A 21,682-nucleotide genomic window follows, 5' to 3' on the forward strand; every position below is an offset into this window, starting at 1 on the left:
TATAGTGTTGGAAGTCAGGATGGGGGTCAACCTTGATGAGGGATAGTGACTTGAAGCAGGCATATGGGGAGCTTCTAGGATGCTGAAAATGTTTCTTGATTGGGGTGATGATTACACAGATGTGTTCATTTTGTGAAAAGTTATTGAGCTGTACACTTATGATTCTGCATTTTTCTGTATAAATGTTATTTCTGTAATGTGTTTTTTAAAAAGGATGGGTGGGACTTCCCTGGTGGTGCAGTGGTTGAGAGTCCGCCTGCCGATGCAGGGGACACGGGTTTGTGCCCTGGTCCGGGAGGATCCCACGTGCCGTGGAGCAGCTGGGCCTGTGGGCCATGGCCGCTGGGCCTGCGCGTCAGGAGCCTGTGCTCTGCAACGGGAGAGGCCACAGCAGTGGGAGGCCCACGTACCGCAAAAAACAAAAACAAAAACAAATAAAAAGGATGGGTGGAGGGCCTGGATGATATTATAGTTGGTGATATTATGCCATTGACTGAGGAATCTGACTGATCTTCCAATTCTTTGCATATGACTTCCAGAAAACAAAACAAAACAAAAAGGTAATAACTAGTAGAACAGAAGTTGGAAGTAAACCTTTCAACTGATACATAGAGAAAGTGGGTGGAAGAAGCGATGTACAACGGAATACATTTCTTTAATTGAGTACTCTTTCTTCTTCTGCCTTGGTTCTCTATTAAAGTTCAATAATGTTGGGAGTAGTAATAAACTATGATGTTAGATAACAATGAATTTATTGATCACTTTCAAAGAAGAGATTATGGTGCCTTTACTCAGACTGCATCAATTCTCAGCTCCTTTAGGAATAGAGCCCACTATCCTGGAATGCTGAAATGGGCAATGAGAAAGAGAAACTCATTTTAGCTGTTCTTTTCCAAAGGTATCTTCCAACCCCTCTGTCAACATTGACCCAGACAACTACGTTGAAGTGAATGATTTCATCACCCAGATACCCTCTAAAGTGCAGATACAAGATATTACTATGGAGTTACACTGCCCACTGTGTAATGATTGGTTTTGTGATCCACTGATGCTAAGCTGTGGCCACAACTTCTGTCAGTCTTGTATCCAAAACTTTTGGAAGCAGCAAGCACAAGAAACATTCTGTCCTGAGTGTAAGATGCTATGTCAATACAGCAACTGTACATTTAACCTTGTACTGGAGAAGCTGGTAGAGAAGATTAAGAAGCTACCCCTATTCAAGGGCCATCCACAGTGCCCAGAGCACGGAGAGAACCTGAAACTGTTCAGTAAGCCAGACAGGAAACTGATATGCTTTCAATGCAAAGATGTTCGATTGTCTGTGGGGCAGTCTAACGAATTCCTGCAGATCTCTGATGCTGTCCGTTTCTTCATGGTGGGTGAGCCCTGGGTTTTGAGCAATCTTGAGCAATTCCTTAGGAAGGCTGGGAAAAATCTTTTGTTGGACTTCTTCTCTCTTCCAACACCACCCCTTTATTCAGATGATTACTAGAAAGCTCAGAGTGCTCAGAAAATACAATATATCTTGCAAAGTTCTTTTTCTATAGTTGCCAATTATAGGAAAGCAGTGAAGGAGCTCTGGTCTACTCCCTCAGTCAATCAAATATGTACCCAAACCCTGCCACGACAGCATTCTACTAGACACTGTACAGAATATGGACATATAAGATACTGCTTTTGTTATAAAAGTCTTGAAATTTAGTCCAGTTTAAAATGAATAAAACAACCAAAGCAATATAAGATAGTCTACTGTTGTGAGCTAAATTTTTGTCACATTTGTAATTCACAAATATTTAGAATTTCAGAGGAGATTAGAGAAAACTGGAATAGTCAGGGGAGGCATGGTGAAAGAAAGCTTGAACTGGAAAATTATTTGAATTTGGATGGGCAGAAGGAAGAAATGAGTGTTTAAGTGAGAACAATGCAAGTAAAAGTACAGAGAGTGAGAACAATGTAACTAGAGCAGAAAATATATAGAGCTCTGTTATCTTCTTCAAACACCTGAAGTTAGCTAATAAGAGGATAAAACTAAGTTTTTCTGCTGCTTGTAATTTTCTTCACAATTTTTGGAAGAGATAGGAATTACGATACAGGCTAAAGGAGACTTTTGTAACAAGAGCTTGCTTTTTTTACCCCTGACACCCTGGGGCTTTGGGGGAGATGGCCCTTTATCTCTCAATTACCTTGTGTTAATTCTACATGGTATTCCCAGGAGGAGCTTACTATCCATCAGGGTCAACTGGAGGCAACCCTGAAGGAACTTCAGTCCCTGAGGAACATGCAGAAAGATGCTATTGCTGCTCACAAGGTGAGGAGCAGGGTAGAGGGGTTATGAGATACAACCGGAATATACCCTCCTTGTAACTTCAGCTATGTGAGTGGAAAGGTACCTTTACATACCAGGCACCTTTGAACCCAGGTCTCTCAGATTGCTGGCTTTTCTCATCTGATTTGATCTTTCCTAGCTTCCCTAAAACTAAATAGAACTATTGCTTATACTTTCAACTTCACAGGAGGTTAATGGTTAGAGACTTGGCAAATCAGTTCCTAGGTTGGGGGAATAAACTGGGAGTTCTGTTTCTTCATTAATTATTCTGTAGAGGGGTGTCTTCTCTGGCATTTGGCATCTGGAAGAAGAAATATGTACAATGAGGGAAAGAAGAAGGACAGATGGAAATGATGTCTCAAGAGAATCTTGTTCTTGTTGTAAGAGTTCCTAGTTCAGCTATTACAGTCAACATCATTCATTCAACAAATATTTATTGAGTGGGTCAGGTATTATACTAGACACTATATTCCTACCATGGTGGGAGATAGATGTTAATTAAACAATCCCACCAATAACAATAAAACAACAACTGTGGTAACTACTATAAATGAAAATATAGGGTATATAAGAGCATATAAATGGAGAACCTAATCTAGACTGGGTGTTCTTTGAAGAAGCCACTTATTAAAAATTGAGAATTGAAAGGATAAGTGTTATCCTTAGCCAAGTGAACTGGGTCAGGTGAATATGAAGGAAATTGCCTGGAAAATGTTCTGTGAAGAGGAAAGAGCATACGGAAAAGTTCTGAGACAGGAAGTTAGTTGTTATGTTAAACAGAGAGAAGGCCAATTAAGCTGGATCATGGTAAGCAAGATGAGACTGAAAAGGCAGATATGGGGTCAATCATGTAGGCCCTTGTAGATAATGTTAGGAATTTTGAACTTCATCCAGGGAATAATGAGAAGTCATTAAAGGGTTTAAATAGGACATGGCTTCATCTCATTTTGAAAGCATCAGTCTGGTGGCTATGTGGACTATGGATTGGAGAAAGACAATGACAAGGATAATGGTTAGGAGAGGGCTGAGGCAGTGATCCCAGAGAATGATGATGGCTTGGACTAGAAAGGCAGTAGAGATCAAAAGAAATAAACAGCTTCAGCATATGCTTTGGAAATAAAAATTACCTGCATGTGGGGATTGATTAGATGTGAGAGGTGAGTGATGATATCAAACAGACAGTTGGATATAGGAATCTGGAGCTCAGAAGTTGCACTAGGATGAAAATAAGAAGTCAGCATATAGATTGTATTTAAAGTTGTGAAAGGAGAGGCTATTACCTAGAAAGAGAGTGTAGAATGAGAAGGGGAAAGAGCCCCAGGAAGAATATCAAGTAATCTAATATTTAGAGCTTGGTTAGAGGAGACAGAACCAACAAATAAGACTGAGAGATAGTGGTGAAATAGGTAAAAGGAAAAATGGAAAAGTCTGACCTAGAGGACAGGGAGAGTTAAGACTATTTTAAGAGTGCAATTATAATGACTGACCATAGAATGTAAGCTGGATAATAGGGGACACGAAGAGAGAGAAGTTGATGAATGGAAATGAAGGGGTCAATAAACAGGAAGTTTCAATGAGACCCAATAATTGTTGCAATAGGGGTTCCTGAGTAACTGAGCATAAAAAGTAATTTTAGAGATGGTACAATTGCTGGGGATGATAAAATCCTCAATGTGACTAAAAGAACGAGTAGATAAAGGTAAAAATCACTAGAAATGATGATGAGGAACTGAGAAGCCAGGATGTCAGATGGCGTACCCATGAGGATGTTGAGGTCACCTAAGAAAAGAGATGCCAGTGTAGCAGTTATCAATTTCAGTGCTTCAGACATTGCCCATCTCTTGCTTTTTCTATATTGTCCTGGCAGCAGGAATGGCATCTCCCCTAGTTCTCATTTCTTAAAAAAGGACAGTTCTTCCAGCCTCATATGGACCCAGTCTAACAGAATCACTTGGTAGATATTGGTTTGTACTTCTGGATAAAAGGGAATTATCATTCATTTAAAAATGTTTGATTAACCCCATGGTCTTATTTAATATGGCATTGGTTACCACCTCAGTACTGTAATAGGAACCTAGGATGACTTTTGACTATTTCGTGCTGAACTATTAAACTAGCTGGGAAAGACAGAGTAAGTCTCCCAAAGGGCTCCTTTTCGTACAGTTGAATGTTGATAGTCAGCCATTTGCATGCATTTTTCTGTTATAATGTTTCCCAAGTTGTATGAGTGTTAGTGGTGTGGGCCCCCATACTCAAGTGTCAATCTCAATAACTACCATCGTGATGATCATGGAGTTTTCCAGGAAAACAAGCTACATCTGCAGCAACACATCTCCTCAGAGTTTCTAAAGCTGCATCAGTTCCTGCACAGCAAAGAAAAGGACGCTTTAAATGAGCTCCGAGAAGAGGGGAAAGCCTTGAATGAGGAGATGGAGCTGAATCTGAGCCACATTCAAGAACAGTGCCTCCTAGCCAGGGAGATGTTGGTGAGCATCCAGGCACGGATGGAACAGCAGAACTCCTTCGACTTTCTCAAAGTGAGACTCCATACCAACATGACTATGGGTACAATAGAGGGGGAAAGAGGGTTGGAAACGGTGTAGAAGCAGATTTTCCCCTCCAGGAGGGTAAAAAAACTGCTGTAGTGCTTTTAAGATTCCTTGGGAGAAAAGCAGGAGGCTGCTTTTACCTTATACTCAGTTGAAAGCTTTACTTTCACACTCCTAGAAAAGAAGATAATAAAATGCCATTAAAACCAGCATGTTTTAATATTTCTCCATAAAGAAATTTGAAGCTTTATTTCTCAAAAGTAAGAATGTTGCCAAAACGTTGTATCTTTTACTGGCTCTCAGCAATCATAAATTGACCTGTTTGAAAAGCTTTTGGTCAATTTTTGCTTCCTCACGCTTCACCTCTAAAGTGGCATTGGTTACTACCTCAGTGATCAGAAGCTTGATTAGCCAGAGTAAGGAAAAGTGGCCTTGGGGTTGGAATACCTACTGTGTTTTTCTCCTGAGACTATGTGGCAGTGTAGGCAAAAATAGCTTAACCTTAATTTCTTTCTTGTTCCCTGTAAAAGGGAACTCTAGAAAATCAGAGCAAAGTAAGCCAGTTTATCCTGGGATAGATGAAGGATGAAGATCAGAAAAGGCATATGGAGGATGAGAGGAGTTGGTGGCAATGGGATGGGGACCATCTGCATAGGATCACAGTTTTGACCATCAAATTCTGGTGGTGGCCAGTATGACCAAAGAAATTTCTGGAGCTGATGAACAGGCATCTAACCTTTCTATTTCTCCTTTCCTCTCCTAGGACATCACACCTCTCTTGGATAGGTAAGTGTTTCCCTGTGGTATTAATACCCTTCCTTCAGTCCCTGGAGGATGTCTAAGAATAAATGATTTATGTCCCCTGCAGCTTGGAGCAAGGAATGAGGGTGCTGACACCCAGAGAGCTTATCTCCAGAAAGCTGAACCCAGGCCTGTTCAAAGGTCCCATCCAGTATATGATGTGGAGGGAAATGCAGTCCACTCTTTCTCCAGGTATCAGTGGGTAGTAGTTATTTGTTCCTGGGGCTCCCACTTTATGTTTCATCTGTGGGATGTCTTCTGTGGCCCTAAATAGTACATTAGAGTCTGGACAGAGGGAGGGGTGAAGTTTAGCCAAAAGAAGGCTAGTTGGTACGACTGAATTTCTTCTCTTACCGTCATCTAAGAATTTATGACTCTGTACTGGTAAACAGAGTCTGATGTCCGAATTACTTCTCAGCCTACCATTTTGTTTGACTGTTCTATCAAATGTGACAACCAATATTTTAATGTTTTTCTAAAACAGTTATGTAACTCCCTGAGGCATCTCTGCCCTGGAGGAGGAGGTTACTGTACATACTCATCGTGTGTATGAATACAGTTCCTCTTGTGCTTGACGTTTATAACATGGAGTTATCTCATCTTAGGAGACTGTTTAGAGATCTATAAAAATCATTACAGAAATAAAGCTCTAAATAAAGTTTTTTATAGACTCATTATTATTTGTAGTTACTGATTTAATGAAAATTACAAATCTATCCCTGTTAATTTTTCCAGGTAACTGACACTGAAAAAAAAACAGTACTGAGGTATAATTAACACAGAATAAAATTCACCAATTGTAAAGTACAATTTGATGAGTGTGACAAATGTATACACTTATGTAAACATCTCCAAAATCAAGATATAGAAAATTTCTGTCATCCCAGAAAGTTCCCGCATACCCCTTTGCAGTCAATCCTTTTCTTCTAGCCTCAGCCACTGACACTCACTGATCTACTTTATTTCACTTTAGTTGTCTTTTCTAAAATCTCATATAAGTGGAACCATACATTATGTAGTCTTTTCTGTTTGGCTTTTTTCACTTAGCAAAATGCTTTTTGAGATTCACCTATGTTGTTGCATGTATCAATCACTGTATTTTATGGATACATCACAATTTGCTTATTCATTCACCAACTGATGGACGTTTGGGTAGTTTCTAGTTTATGGCTAGTACGAATAAACTTGCCTGAACATTTGTTTACAAATCTTTGTGTTTTCATTTCTTTAGGGTAAATATCTCGTGATGGGATTGCTAGGTTGTATGTTAGGTATATGCTTAACTATAAGAAACTATCACATTTTTTTTCTTAAGTGGAGGTACCGTCTTAATTCCCACCTCCAGTGAATGAGAGTCCTGTTTTCTCCAAATCCTTGCTAAAACTTGATAATGTCGATCTTTTTGATTTTTTTAACTCCATCAAAAAAGATATTTTAGGGGGCTTCCTTGGTGGTGCAGTGGTTGAGAGTCCGCCTGCCGATGCAGGGGACACGGGAGACGGGTTCGTGCCCCGGTCTGGGAAGATCCCACATGCCGTGGAGCGGCTGGGCCCATAAGCCATGGCCACTGAGCCTGGGTGTCCAGAGCCTGTGCTCCGCAACGGGAGAGGCCACAACAGTGAGAGGCCCATGTACCGCAAAAAAAAAAAGATATTTTATTAAAGTTCCCAAAACAAATTTGAGAAGTTACACTGCGTTTAAATTGAAAAAGGCCAAGTTAAAATATGGAAATAAAGTTTTCATTTGGTGGAAGCTGAAACTAATGTATACATTCTAATCAAAGATCTATCCCATGTGACATTTTTTGTTTTTAAGAGTCTACCAGGCCAAACCCTTCACTGCCTTTACTGCCTTTGCTTTGCTTTCCCCCTTTCTTTCTTTCGCTTTGCCTTCAGCTTCTTTTTTTTCCCTCCCTTTGGCCTCTGGTTCATCCATATGGAGTACTGTCCACGCTGATCTAGAAGACTCTTTTTGTTTCTCTTAATATCAATCTCCATTATTATGTCACTTTTTTCATCTTTCACTACATATTGGGTTTTCTCTTGACAATGTTTGGATACCACCACAGTTTTATTTTACCTTATTTTTTTGAAAGATATATTCCCTCATATAGAATTCTGGGTTAATGGACTTCTTTTCACTAATATAAAAAGTCACTCCATTGTTTTCTTACTTGTATAGTTTCTGATGAGATGTCTATTATCATTTTTATATTCATTTCTCTGTATGTACTATCTCTTTTCTCCTTGTAAGATTTACTTTTTTTGTCACTTGTTTCCACCAGTTTGATTATGCTGGATCTTGGTGTGTTTTCTTTTTATTTATTTAGTTTGTGGTTCATTGAGTTTCTTGGATCAATGGGTTTATTGTTTTCACCAAGTTTGGGAAAATGTCAGCTATTATTTCTTCAAGAGCTTTTTTTACCTATCCACCTTTTCTTCTCTCCTTCTGGAACTCTAATTTTACATATGTCAGACCACCTAAAATTGTCTCACTTGTCATTGATGTTCAGCATTTTTTAGCCTTTTTTCTTTCTGTGCTTCATTTTGAATAGCTTCTCTTGCTATTCACGTTCTCTCTTTTTTTTTTTTTTTTTTTTTTTCTGCGGTACGCGGGCCTCTCACTGCTGTGGCCTCTCCCGTTGCGGAGCACAGGCTCCGGACGCGCAGGCTCAGCGGCCATGGCTCACGGGCCCAGCCGCTCCGCGGCATTTGGGATCTTCCCAGACGGGGGCACAAACCCGTGTCCCCTGCATCGGCAGGCGGACTCTCAACCACTGAGCCACCAGGGAAGCCCAGTTCTCTCATCTTTTCACCTGCACTGTCTAATCTTCTGTTAATCCTGTTCAAGATGTTTTTCATTTCAGATACATTTCATTTCTTCAAAAAGTTGGGTCTTTTTATATCTTCAGTTTCTCTCCATACCATGTTATTGTTTCGTCTACATTCTCATGCAAATAGAAGATATATATAAAATAGCTGTTTTAATGTCTTTGCTAATTCCACCACTATTGTAATTTCTAACATGTTGTTATTGCGTGAGTTTTCTTGAGACTGTAGGTCATATTTTCCTGCTGCTTTGCATGGCTGGTATTTTTTTAAATTTTTAATTGACTTAATTTTTTTTAGAATACTTTTAGATTTACAGAAAAATTGAAAAGATAGTACAGAGAGTTCTTGTATACCTCATTCCTAGTTTATATTATTATTATCTTATATTTAGTGTGATACATGATTTATAATTAATGAATCAATACTAATACATTACTATTAACTAAAGTCAATAGTTTCTTTAGATTTCCTTCTTTTTTTACCTAATGTCATTTTCCTATTCCAGGATCCCATCTAAGGTTTCACATTACATTTAGCTGTCATTTTTCTTTAAGCTCTTCTTGGCTGTGACAGTTTCTCAGACTTTCCTTGTTTTTTGATGACTTTGACAGTTTTGGGGAATACTAGTCATGTATTTCGTAGGATGCCACATTATTGCAATTTGTCTGATGATTTTCTCATGATAAGACCAGGGTTATGAGTTATTGAGAGGAAAACCACAGAGTTAAAGTGCCATTTTCATCACATCATATCAAGCATACATACTGTCAACATAATTTACGACTGCTGATGTTGGTTTTAATCACCTAGCTGAGGTAGTGTTTGTCAAGTTTCTCCACTGTAAAGTTATTCCCCCCTCCCTTTTCCATACTGTATACTTTGGAAGCAAGTTACTATGTGTAGCCCACACTTAAGGAGTAGGTAGTTATGCTCCCTCCTCCTTGAGAGTGGAGTATCTACATAAATTATTTGGAATTTTGCATGAGAGATTTGTCTCTTCTGGCTGTCAAACATGATCAGTTTTACATTGCTATTTGCTGAATTTTGTTGTAATCCTTTAAGCTCTATGGATTTAACTTTGGCATTTAGTGAAGTTATTTGAAATAACTTTGTTCCTTTTGACACTTTAAGCTTTGCTGAGCCTTTAAGCTTTGTGAGAGTGGTTCAAGAGCAGCCTTTAATCTAGGGTTAACTTTGGCAATTTTCTAAGGTATTAACCTTCTGAGTACTCTGATGTTCTACATACTATAACATTTTTCCATTCTGGCTGACAGGATTGAAAACTATTCCCAGTCTTGTGTGAGCTCTAGAAATTATTAGGCCTACTGCTTTCTGGAGATTTGCTCTCTGGACTTAGTGAGTTTCACCGCATGCATGTGGCAATATTCAGCCACAGCCTTGAGGGAATCCCTTTGTAGATGTTTGAAAGTCTATGTACAGCTCCCTCCTCTGGGTTACTCTACCCTGCAAATTCTAGCTGTCTCAGGATCACAGTGTTTTTCTTCTTGTATTCTTTGCCTGTAAAATCAAATTTCACTTTTAGCAATCATTTAAAGCAGAAACTGATTTTTTTCTTTTTGGTACAACTTTACATTTAAGAAAATCAAATGGGATTTATTTAATAGGTGGCTATTTTAATAATAATGTACCATGGTCAAACGCTGGTAAAATATACTTTATACTTCTTATTTCTAGGCCTTTGCTTATTCTGCAGATTCATATTTTCTTCTTTCCTGCCTTATAAATGAGGCTGTTGCTTTAGGATAGGGGCTGATACTTTTTCTGTAAAGGGTCAGACAGTAAATATTTTAGGCTTTTTGGGCTGTTTGGTCTTTGTTGAAAGTACTTAACTATGCCATTGCAGTGAAAAAGCAACCATGGACAATATGGCTTTTCATGTATTCCAGGGTAGGGAATTGTTTAACTTAAAATATTTTAATATATTTCCTTTAGTTTTGTGTGTATTAGTAAAATACCACCAAAGTTCACTCATTCATTCAACACACTCTTCTAGAGGGCCTACTACATGCTAAGCATTAAGTTGGGCTCCAAGGATATGGAAATAAAAGACAGTTTCTGCTCCTCAGGAAAGGCTAGAAGACCAAGTTAGAGTCTATAGCAACCCTCTAGGTGAAACATTATTAAGATGTAAGCCAGAGGCATGGGAATGGGAATGGAAAATAAAGAATAGATTCTGGAGACAGAATTCCTGGAGCTGAAATATACAGGACAGTAACTGGTGGTAAGGGATAGACAAAGGTGATGTCAAGGATGGAAATACAGGAGATGCAGATTTTGGAGGGTGCTGATGAGTTCAGTTTTGGCCATGTTGTGTTGACCTACAGGACAACTAAGTGAATATATTCAAATGGGTAATTATTCTAACTGGAGCTTAGGAGAGAGGCCAGAGCTGGAATAATCAATATAGAGTGGGGGTAGCTGAAGCTATTCATGTAAATGAGATTTCCTAAGGAAACTGAGAACATACAGTCAAAGAGAGAGCATGTTATAGAGAATAACAACAGATGAAGGTCAATGAAGCGTCAGAAGAGACTGAGGAATTCTGGCAACAGAAATAAAAGAAAAACCAGGAAATGAAGTCCACATGGAATCTAAAACAAAGAGACTGTCAAAGAGAAGGGAATGGTCATTCACGCCAAATGCGAAGATCAATTTAGAAAATGACTGGAAAAGAGATATTTTAAACCACAACTGGTGACTTTGGCAAGGCCAATTTCAAAAGAGTGGAATGAGTAGAAGTTATTGTGTAGGGTTCAGGAGTAACTTGGAATGAGGCGGTAATGAAGTGAATAGATCACTCATTTGAGAAGTTTCACTAAGAAGGGAAGATGTATGAATGGAAAACATGCTGAAGGGAAGTAGCCTGTAGAAAGGCAGAAATCAACAGTATAAGAAAGGGAATAATTGGTGGAAGTAGGGAAGAGTGAGAGCTACAGCAGAGAGAGGTATTGACTTTCCACAGTTTCCTCTGAAACTGGAAAGGAGATAAAGATGGTAGAAGTGAACAATTCTGTGGGGTGGGGTTTGCAGTATGAGTGGGAAGAATTGAGGGATTCCTATAAGACGTACTGTAGCTTCTCTGTGAAACAGGAGATGAAGTCTTCTGCCTGGGAGTGAGAAGGGAAGTGTTGGAATAGGGGTTTGAGGTGGGAGTTGAAGGTTTGAAATTGCTGTTGTGAGGAATTGGAGAGGATTTGATTTGGGAAATATAAGAGTTCTGGGCAGTGCTGATGGCCAAGCATAGAGTGGAAATAATGAATTTGTAGTGGTACCTGTATGCACAATTTTGTGATTTTCCTCCTGCAATGGTCAGGAATTGGGGTGTTAATTTGAATAGTTGAATAAATCCAAGGTTAGAGAGTTGCATGGCAGATGCTGCAGAAATAGCATAAGAGGATAAAAGTGTTGAGGCTATTGACAACAAAGCTATCACTGCTAACTGTTTAGGGAAGGATTTTAAGCCAGGAAGGAAAGAGAGATAATAAAGAGAGATAGGGGACCAGAGATGTTAATGAAGTCAAGTAATGGTTGTAGGGAGAGATGAGAGTGAGAAAGCTCAAAAAATAAAGAGTATGGCATATCTGAATTGAAGATTTTAGAGAATGAATAGTTCCTGATGACTACAAGATCCAGAATATAGTCATTGATATGGACAGCTTGGATGTAATGGAGTCAAAAGTCACCAGCAGTAAAGTCAAGGACATGCAAGAATAGAAGAGTAGCTGTATATAAAAGATAGTAAAATCACTTGAGATGATGGGCTGGATTTGGGGTAGAGAAGTAAGGTTAACCCAAAGTGCAGGGGGTATAACCAGGAACTTTGTACATAATAGCATCAAATAGAGATAGAGGGAAATATGAAATGGAATGACAAGAGTCTCAAATGAAGAGTGATGTTTTTACATGAGGATGAGGAGTAGAGTATGGGTCTGGAAGTAGCAGTGGTGGCAACCTGATCTCTGGCATCTGAATTTAGAAAATGAATAGTCTCATGAACTTCTGGAAGCTGTTTTTTAGTTAGTTTTTTGGAAGAACCAGCCAGATTTATGTTAAATTAAGGAGGTGATGAGAGAATTCTGTAAACTGAGGATACAGGAGAGATAATTAGGGAGGTAGTTCTAAAGGGCAGAGTGGAAAGGGTTGGGTGGGAACAGTGGAAGGATGGGTGAAGGCAGAGGAGGTAAAGAACAGAAGAGTGGGGATAAAAGTACAGTAGAGAATAAATCATTAGAGGAGTCTACATTCTGGGCATTTATGCCAAGGATAACAGGAATATGAAGCATGGTGAAATTAATTAGTGTCAAGGTTTCAAATGGAACTCTAATTGAAGTTCATTTATTTGTTTAATAAATAGTTACTTGAATACCTAGGAACAGTTCCAAATTTTGAAGATATATGAGGAAACAAAACAGATATGGTCCCTGCCCTTCTAGAGACTACACTCCAGTGGAAGAGACAATGAACATGTAAATAATTTCACATAGTGATAATTACTGTGAAGAAAACAAAGCATGGTATACTCAGTAAATAATTATTCATGAGAGAAAATAAAGCAGGATAAGAGTACAAACAGTGATAGACAGATGAACATGCTATTTTAGATAGAATGGCCAGAGAAAACCTCTCTGAGCAAACAGTCCCCTCTCCCTATGTTTTACTGTGGACATTTCTAAACATACTGAAAAGTTTAAAGACTTTTACAATGAACACTCCTACACCTACCTAGATTCTATCATTAACATTTTACTGAACTTGCATGAATAAAGTCCTGAATGATGTGAAGGAGTGAACATATGGGGAAAGAGTGTTTAGGGACAAGGAAAGAAAAGTGTAAAGTCTCTGAAGTAGGAATGAGCTTAGTATGTTCAAGGAACAGCCAAAAGGCAAAGGTGGTTGGACCAAACTAAATGGGGCGAGGGGGTGGTAAGTGGTGGGAAATGAGGTCAAAGAAGTGGGTAAATCATGTATGTCTTGTTTGGTCTGTAAGGACTCTGGATTTTACCTTGGGTGATGGGAAGCATAAGTGCATTTTGAGTAGGAGAACTGGATGATCTCATTCATGTTATGGGCAGAATAGGCTGCAGATAGGCAAGAGTGGAAACAGAACAGTTAAAAAGTTATTGCAGTAGTTCGAAGCCAGTGGTATTTGTGGAAGTTATCTGTCTATATACTCTGAGTAGGCTCAGAATATATTTTAAATGTGGAGCTGACAGAACTTACTGTTGGATTGAACATGGCATAAGAAGAAAAGCGGGGATGCAAAGCTGACTCCTAGGAATCCTCAAAACCAAGGCCGGCTGAGCTAGCTGGAGGTGTCAGAGGTTTGGTGATGAGAGCAGACTGTGGTTCTTAAAAGGTTGGCAGGAATTCTTTATGATACCTCCAAAGAAATCCTAGTTCTCATACTGGAAAAAGTAACAACCCAAAGTGGATGAGGATCTGTGTGAGAGAGAAGATTCAGCCTATATGGGAACTTTTCAGGATTCTTCAAAGCCTCTTGTTAGAAAGAAAAAATCCTTGGGATGATGGAAAAGATTCAAGCTTTTCTGAGAAGAGAGAGATAGACTGGATTGATCTTCCTTCCAAGTATAAGTAAATCCATTAACAACAAATGTATGCATATTTGTATCTGTGTCCATGATGTGAACATACAATAGTTTTTGTGTTTCCTGTATCAAATTTTGTGCCAAGGTTCAATTACCTCACATCTAGTATTTGTGTCACCTTCTTGCTGATATGCTTCCAATCTCTCTTTATTTAGAAATTCTTTTTTATACTGCTGCCTATTGATTTGTCTAAACCAATACTTCTCAAATTACCTGTGATAAAGGATCAGTTTTTAAAACTGATTATGTTTGTAGAATACGATATAAATTAATTACTTGAAAAAGTGGAATTAAAATAACAAAGATTACAAAGTGCAAGCCCAGTTTTTTAACAAAATCAACTGGCAAAATTACTGTCAGAATTCTATGAAAGTTTCCAAGAGCTTACTCTCAATTCTGTACTATCCTGTCACAAACTGGCAACTACACAGTTTGTGAACCACATTCTGATTATCAGTGGCATCAACCATTCCAGACCTCAAAAGTTCCAGTGTCTATTAAACCAAATGTAAACTTATCACCATTGTCCTCTAAATTCTGTGCCAGTTAGCTCAGTCTCACCTGCTTCTAACGGGCAAGCCCTTATCTTCTCTCTCATGCAAGCTACTGTTTTTAACTCATTCCTTTTTTGCCTTTTTTTACCCAAAGCATCCTGATACATCTCATAGATGTTACATCAAAACTAAAATGGTTATTGCCCTTAGAAAGCTTTCCTAGGACCCACTTACCTAATCTTTACCCTTTCAGCATTTGTATTTTCTTATATTTATTAGTACAGATTTATCTTATTTGCATTTTTTATTAGAGTATAATAATTGCTTCAAAGTCTGATTTTTACCACAAATATAAAAATGTCTAGAATATAGCCACATGGATATCAAAACAATATAAAGTATATAAGTAATTACCTGCCTGTCTAAGAGTATATGGCATGGGGAGATAAAGCACTGGTGTCTATGTGAATACTATCTATGGGAACCTGCATTCATCCCTTTTCCCCCATGCCCTCCCTGATTTCTCTTATTTTCTTACTAGGCCTATCTCCATTAACTCTGGACCCTAAAACTGCTCACCCAAATCTAGTGCTCTCCAAAAACCAAACCAGTGTGTGGCATGGTGACATGAAGCAGGTAACGCCTAATGATCCGGAGAGGTTTGACTCAAGTGTGGCTGTGCTGGGCTCAAAAGGCTTCACATCTGGAAGGTGGTACTGGGAAGTAGAAGTAGCAAAGAAGACAAAATGGACAGTTGGAGTCGTCAGAGAATCCATCCTTCGGAAGGGCAGCTGTCCTCTAACTCCTGAGCAAGGATTCTGGCTTTTAAGACTAAGGAACCAAACTGATCTAAAGGCTCTGGATTTGCCTTCCTGTAGTATGAAACTGACTAACAATCTCAACAAGGTGGGCATATACCTGGATTATGAAGGAGGGCAGGTATCCTTCTACAATGCTAAAACTATGACCCACATTTACACCTTCAGTAGCACCTTCATGGAGAAACTTTATCCCTACTTCTGCCCTTGCCTTAATGATGGTGGAGAGAATAAAGAACCATTGCATATCTTACATCCACAGTAATTTGTCATACTATTGTATAAATTCAGAGCATTATTAAAGAGGTATTGAAATAGTTTACCAGTCTCACTGGTTTCTCTTCCCAATTTATGGGGAACTCTGGAATAATGAAAAGAGGATTCACAAATTGAATTCTGTTCTCACTGTTCTAAGTGGATTTCACTGGAGCTTTTCAAGCTGTCATTCTAACTCTCTGGGGTCTACTATGACACAGGAGCCATTCTCATGAGCATGATCATCATCCTATTATAACTGGAGCAAAATGCAACTTGATTTTGTGATGCTCAGGAACCCTTTTAAAACGTGCTCAGAAATGCGGCGAGCCGCCTCCGACCAGCAGAATGACGAGTCGCCACACGCAAGATTCTTCTCGTATCACACTTTATTGGAGCACAGCTTGGTTAAAGAAAAGATGGAAGGAAGACCCCGCAATCCTATAGCAGTCTGCTTATATAGGGATTAAGAACATGTGTCGCTCTGTGATTGGCTTTCGCTGATGGTGCGACTTGTGAGCCAGCATCGGATAGGTCGCTACTTTAAAACCTCATTAGTATACTTAGCGCAAGCGCAGTGGCCACAGGAAGGATGATTCAGCTTGCTTCAGCTTCCTGCTGCGTGGCAATTAGCTGACCGCGCCCTACACAGAAATTCTATCATACCGTCCTTATTCTCCAACATAATGACTCAATAGATTAATTTTTAGATGTGTGCTCTTCTTCCTATTTAATTATCTTTTAATATACATTTTGCAACACATTTATTTTCTGGAACTTGTTACTGTAATTTAAAAAAAAACTGTTCCAGAGATTTAAAGAATAAAATGTTCTGGGCTAGTTTATACTCTTGTCTTGAATTCTCTCAAGATACTTTTTAGTCCAGCGAATCTCTGACTCTTTCTCAATCCCTTTTTCTTGCTTTACCTACCTATGGAGCACTTGTTTTTCTGTATTCAAATACATTTAAGTATTTCCATTTACTTTTGACCATATCCTTTTAGTCATTCCTGCCTATAATTTAAATACCCGTATATTTCATTGTGTCCTCTCCAATATACTCATCCTCTAGCTTGTTCCTTCTTTCTAAGCCTAAACTTCTTAGGCTTATTGATCTCAGCAGTACCCTTGATGAAACCACCCCTATTTCCCTTCCTTTGGAAGTCCCATCTAACTGGGCTTCATGCTCTATATCTGACAGGTTTTTTGGGAGAGATGGGGGGCAGGGGTGCAGTACTTAGGACCTGCAGTATGGCCCTCTAAAATTACAATTAGCACAGCTCTTTGGGCAGGATAAAAGCCCTCTATCCTATCTGTCACAGTGGGAAGGATACATACAACTACAGGTAATATTCGTGTAGTGTTGGTATATACAATATACATACATTTATAGCTGCTGATTTGGGCAAACAGCCATGACATGTTATGGCTACATTTAAGAAATTACCTTTTTTAAAAAGAAATGAATTCATTTTAACTGGAATGTAATAAGGACCTATTTTGTGCCTGGAGCCTTGCTAGATGTTTCGAAGGATATAAAAGAAGCATAAAAAGAAAAAAAAAAGGTTCATCTAGGGGGATATAAAAGAAATTCAGGTGCCTGGACCCCACCTAAGACCAATTAAATAAAAATCTCTAGCAGATGGGGCCTAGGCATTCGTAGTTTGTAAAAGCTTACTAATGTGTGGCTAGGGCAGGGAACCACTGAACTAAAGGAACATGATTTCTCTCCTTTTTTAATCTTTAAAAAAAATTCAAATGTAGAGGAAAAAATTACATATTTATATGATAACTCCCATATACTCTCCACCTACATTACCAGTTATTAACATTTTGCTACATTTTCTTAGTCTCTCTCCCCCACATCCACCCCATATGATTTTGTGTGTGAGTATAATTATTACTAATGTTATTTTTGCTGAACTACTTTAGATTAAGTTGCAGGCATTATAATTCTTATTCCTAAATACATCAGCAAGTATCTTCTAAGAACCAAGGTAGTCTCTTACATAATCACAGTACTAAATTATCAAATTCAGAAAATTTAACATCAACACAATACTACTTACTAGCTAATATACAGTCCATATAAATAAGTAAATAATTCTAATGGTGGGATTTTAGGCACTGTAAAATTTCAAGTAATGTGACAAAGAATTTGGGAGAAAGAAGAGGGTCTAGGTAAGCCATAGACAGAATTCTAGATAACTGATATCTAAAGTCTGTGCTTGGGGACAGACGAGTGCTACAGAGTTCAAAGAAAGGGGAGGTCAGTATTCACCAGAATAGGAGAAAATTCTAAGGAAAAGACAGATTAAGTTGGACATAATGAAAGATGAGTAGGAATGAATATAAATTCTAATCTAGATTTGGAAAATATACTTCTTAAAAATGAATGTTTTGTATTGATGGTTGCATAGCTATATAAATATACTAGAAATAAATGAACTGTAAACTTATAATGGGCAACTTTTTGAGATGTAAATTATACCACAATAAAGCTGTGTTTAAAAAAAGGGAAAGAAAAAATGAATGTTTTATTCAGGTCACCAGGGGAATTAGAACAGGCCACAGGTGTATACATATTTTCCACTATCTGTAGGAGTCAACCTTAATACTTTTTCTGATATACTATCTCAGCTCTCCAGTACTTGTCTTAACACAGATGACACAACTTTTCCCCCAGTTTTCCCAGATAATTGGTTATTTTTATAATTGGTTATTCTATACTGAGTAATTTGAACAATCCCTCTACTTAGAACTCAGACTATAATTAAAGGCAGGAATTCGGGACTTCCCTGGTGGCATGGTGGTTAAGAATCCACCTGCCAGTGCAGGGGACATGGGTTCGATCCCTGGTCCGGGAAGTTCCCACATGCCGCGGAGCAACTGAGCCTGTGCGCCACAACTACTGAGCCTGTGCTGTAGAGCCCGTGAACCACAAGACCCCGCTCGCCGCAACTAGAGAAAGCCCACGCGCAGCAGCGAAGACCTAACGCAGTCGTAAATAAATAAATAAATAAAATAACATTTTTAAAAAGGCAGGAATTCTTCTAATGAGTATGAATTATGAAACACCAATACGGGATTTCCCTGCTAGAAATAGACTCTGAATAGTATTCACTAAGAAGCATGACTGGGGCTATCTTATATACTGTTTTCTCTCAGGCCACAGGAGATGAGGCTGATAGTAACCAAAAAATGAAGTAGAGTATAAAGAGGCCCCAGTCAGTGTGTTGGGATTCACTGAGGTGAGAACCTCAAAAGGAAAATGCCTTGTAAAATACATTCAGAAGCATGTATGCAATGTATATGTACAGTTTGGAGAATAATACGAAGAAACAAACACTCATTAATTCACCATCTAGCTTTGGAAATAGAACAGTATCAAAACCTTTGAAGGCCCCTATGTATCTCTCCCAGCCCTGAGGTAATCACTATTCTACATTTTGTGTCTGGATTTTTCTTTTTTGCAAATAATTCATAGGTATGTTTTTCCAACAAATGTATTGTTTAGTTTTTTCCATTCTACATATGTATGTATTCCTAGAAAGTATAGTATCATTACGTCTGTTCTTTGAACTTTAAATGAATGGAATCATGTTGTACGCCTTCCTTAGCTTTTTTAAAATTCAAACTTATGTTGTATTCCAGTGTATGAAAATTCAACAATTTAAACATCCAAACTACTGTTAATAGGTAAGTAGTTGGTTCTAGTTGTTTCATTTTTTTAATTGTTGCTGTTGCTATTGCTATTAGCAACAATGTTGCCATTAACATTATTGGATATGTGACCTGGTAAATGGGAGCAAGAATTCTCTAGGTTTACACCTGATAAGCACTGGTACATAGGGTATGCACATCTTCAAGTAAGTAATGCTGAACAGTTGGTCAACTCTATTGTGCCAATTTACACTGCCACCAGCAGTGGGAGTTCCCATTAATCTATGTCTTTGACAATTCAGTTTTTATCAGTAAGGTGGGTACACATAATGGTATCTCCTGGTTTTAGTTTGCATTTCCCTAATTACCACTGTGGTTGAAGCATCTTTTCATAATTTTATTAACCACTTAAGTTTCCTCTTCTGTGAAATGCCTATACAGATGTTTGCCCATTTTTGCATCAGATTGTCTCTTATTGATTCATAGGGTTACTTATATGTTCTGGATACCAATCCTTTGTTGGTTATTTGCACTGCAAATATCTTCTCCTATGGCTTAATACTTGTGTCTCATTTACAAAAAAATCCTTCTCAGAGGTCAGAGAGATATTCTCCTATGTTTTATTCTACATGTTTTAAAGTTCTGCGTTTTATATTTCAATGCTTGTTCAATCAACTAAAAGTAACAAGTATAAATTTGCATGCACCTAACATAATTTCTGTATAGATAAAGCAGTAATTAACAATAAATTAATAAATCTACAAACAACTTAGGAGATTTTTAACATGCCTCTCTCGGTAACTGATAGAAGAATCAGACAATATGATTAACAAACTTGACTCAATGAACATATGTTAGAACAGTGTACCCAACACCTGAGAACATCCAACAGCTGCAGGGCATTCTTTGTAAACACACACAGAACACTGACCATATACTTCAGTCAGAAGGAAAATTACAACAAATTTAAAAAGATTATAATCACACAAGCTATATTCTTTGACCTTAATTCATTTAAACCAGACATCGATAACAAAATAACTAATCACATGTATTTGGAAATTTTAAAATATTTTAAATAACCCATGGATCAAAAAAACTCCTATTGGAAATCTGAAAATATTTTGAATTGAATGATAATGAAAAATGACATCTGAAAAACTGGCACACAGTTTAAAGGGAATCGATAAGTCTTATATGCACATATTAGAAAAACAAAGGATGAAAATCAGTCATCTCTTTCAAGAAATTAGAAAAATAACAGCAATTTAAAGCCAAAAAAAAAAGTAGAAGGAAATTATAAGAGCAGAAATTAAGGATATACAAAAGAAATATATGGGAGTCATATAAAAAATGTCGTAAGTTTGTTCTTTGAAAAGTCTAATAAAAATGACAAACTTCGGGCTTCCCCGGTGGTGCAGTGGTTGAGAGTCCGCCTGCCGATGCAGGGGACACGGGTTCGTGCCCAGGTCCGGGAAGATCCCACGTGCCGCGGAGCAGCTGGGCCCGTGAGCCATGGCTGCTGAGCCTGCGCGTCCGGAGCCTGTGCTCCGCGGCGGGAGAGGCCACAGCAGTGAGAGGCCCGCATAACGCAAAAAAAAAAAAAAAAAAAAAATGACAAACTTCTGGTGAGACTAAGAAATGAAAAGAAGGCACTAACATCAGTAACTAATATCAGAAATGCAAAAGGAACCACTGCCACAGAGCCTGCAGACATTACAAAATATTATAGAAGGTTTTATGGTCAACTTTATATCAATATTTTTGAAATTTTAGATTAAGTGGACCCAACACCAGAAAAATATAGCTTATTAAAACTTATGTAAGGCGGGGGATGGGGAAACTATAAAGAAAACATAATTTGAACACTGGTGATATATGACTATATTGAAGAATTGCTATTTTTTAATTTTTTTTTTTTTTTTTTTGCCTGCACCATTCGGCATGTGGGATGTACCATGTGGGATCTTAGTTCCCGGAACAGGGATAGAAGCCCTGTCCCCTGCAGTGGAAGTGCGGAGTGTTAACCACTGGACCGCCAGGGAAGTCCAATGATTTTTTTTTTTTTTTTTTTTTTTTTGTGGTACGCGGGCCTCTCACTGTTGTGGCCTCTCCCGTTGTGAAGCACAGGCTCCGGACACACAGGCTCAGAGGCCATGGCTCACAGGCCCAGCCGCTCCGCGGCATGTGGGATCTTCGCGGACCGGGGCACAGAACCCGTGTCCCCTGCATTGGCAGACGGACTCTCAACCACTGCGCCACCAGGGAAGCCCCAATGGTACTGTTTTTTAAGACGTCTTCATCTTTTAGAGATTCCA

General features: G+C 38.5%; 1 protein-coding gene across 1 annotated transcript; it reads left to right on the plus strand.

The window, feature by feature from the left end:
- Positions 1-1,048: 1,048 nt before the first annotated feature.
- TRIM69 (tripartite motif containing 69) lies at positions 1,049-15,711 on the plus strand (the record flags this gene model as incomplete). Its single annotated transcript, XM_082649341.1, has 5 exons — positions 1,049-1,390; positions 4,561-4,863; positions 5,639-5,661; positions 5,744-5,868; positions 15,170-15,711. The coding sequence occupies 5 exons, from the start codon at positions 1,049-1,051 to the stop codon at positions 15,709-15,711; spliced, it is 1,335 nt and encodes a 444-aa protein (XP_082505467.1).
- Positions 15,712-21,682: the final 5,971 nt, after the last annotated feature.

Source organism: Grampus griseus (assembly GCF_964374135.1).
Source record: "Grampus griseus genome assembly, chromosome: 2".
Taxonomy (NCBI): domain Eukaryota; kingdom Metazoa; phylum Chordata; class Mammalia; order Artiodactyla; family Delphinidae; genus Grampus; species Grampus griseus.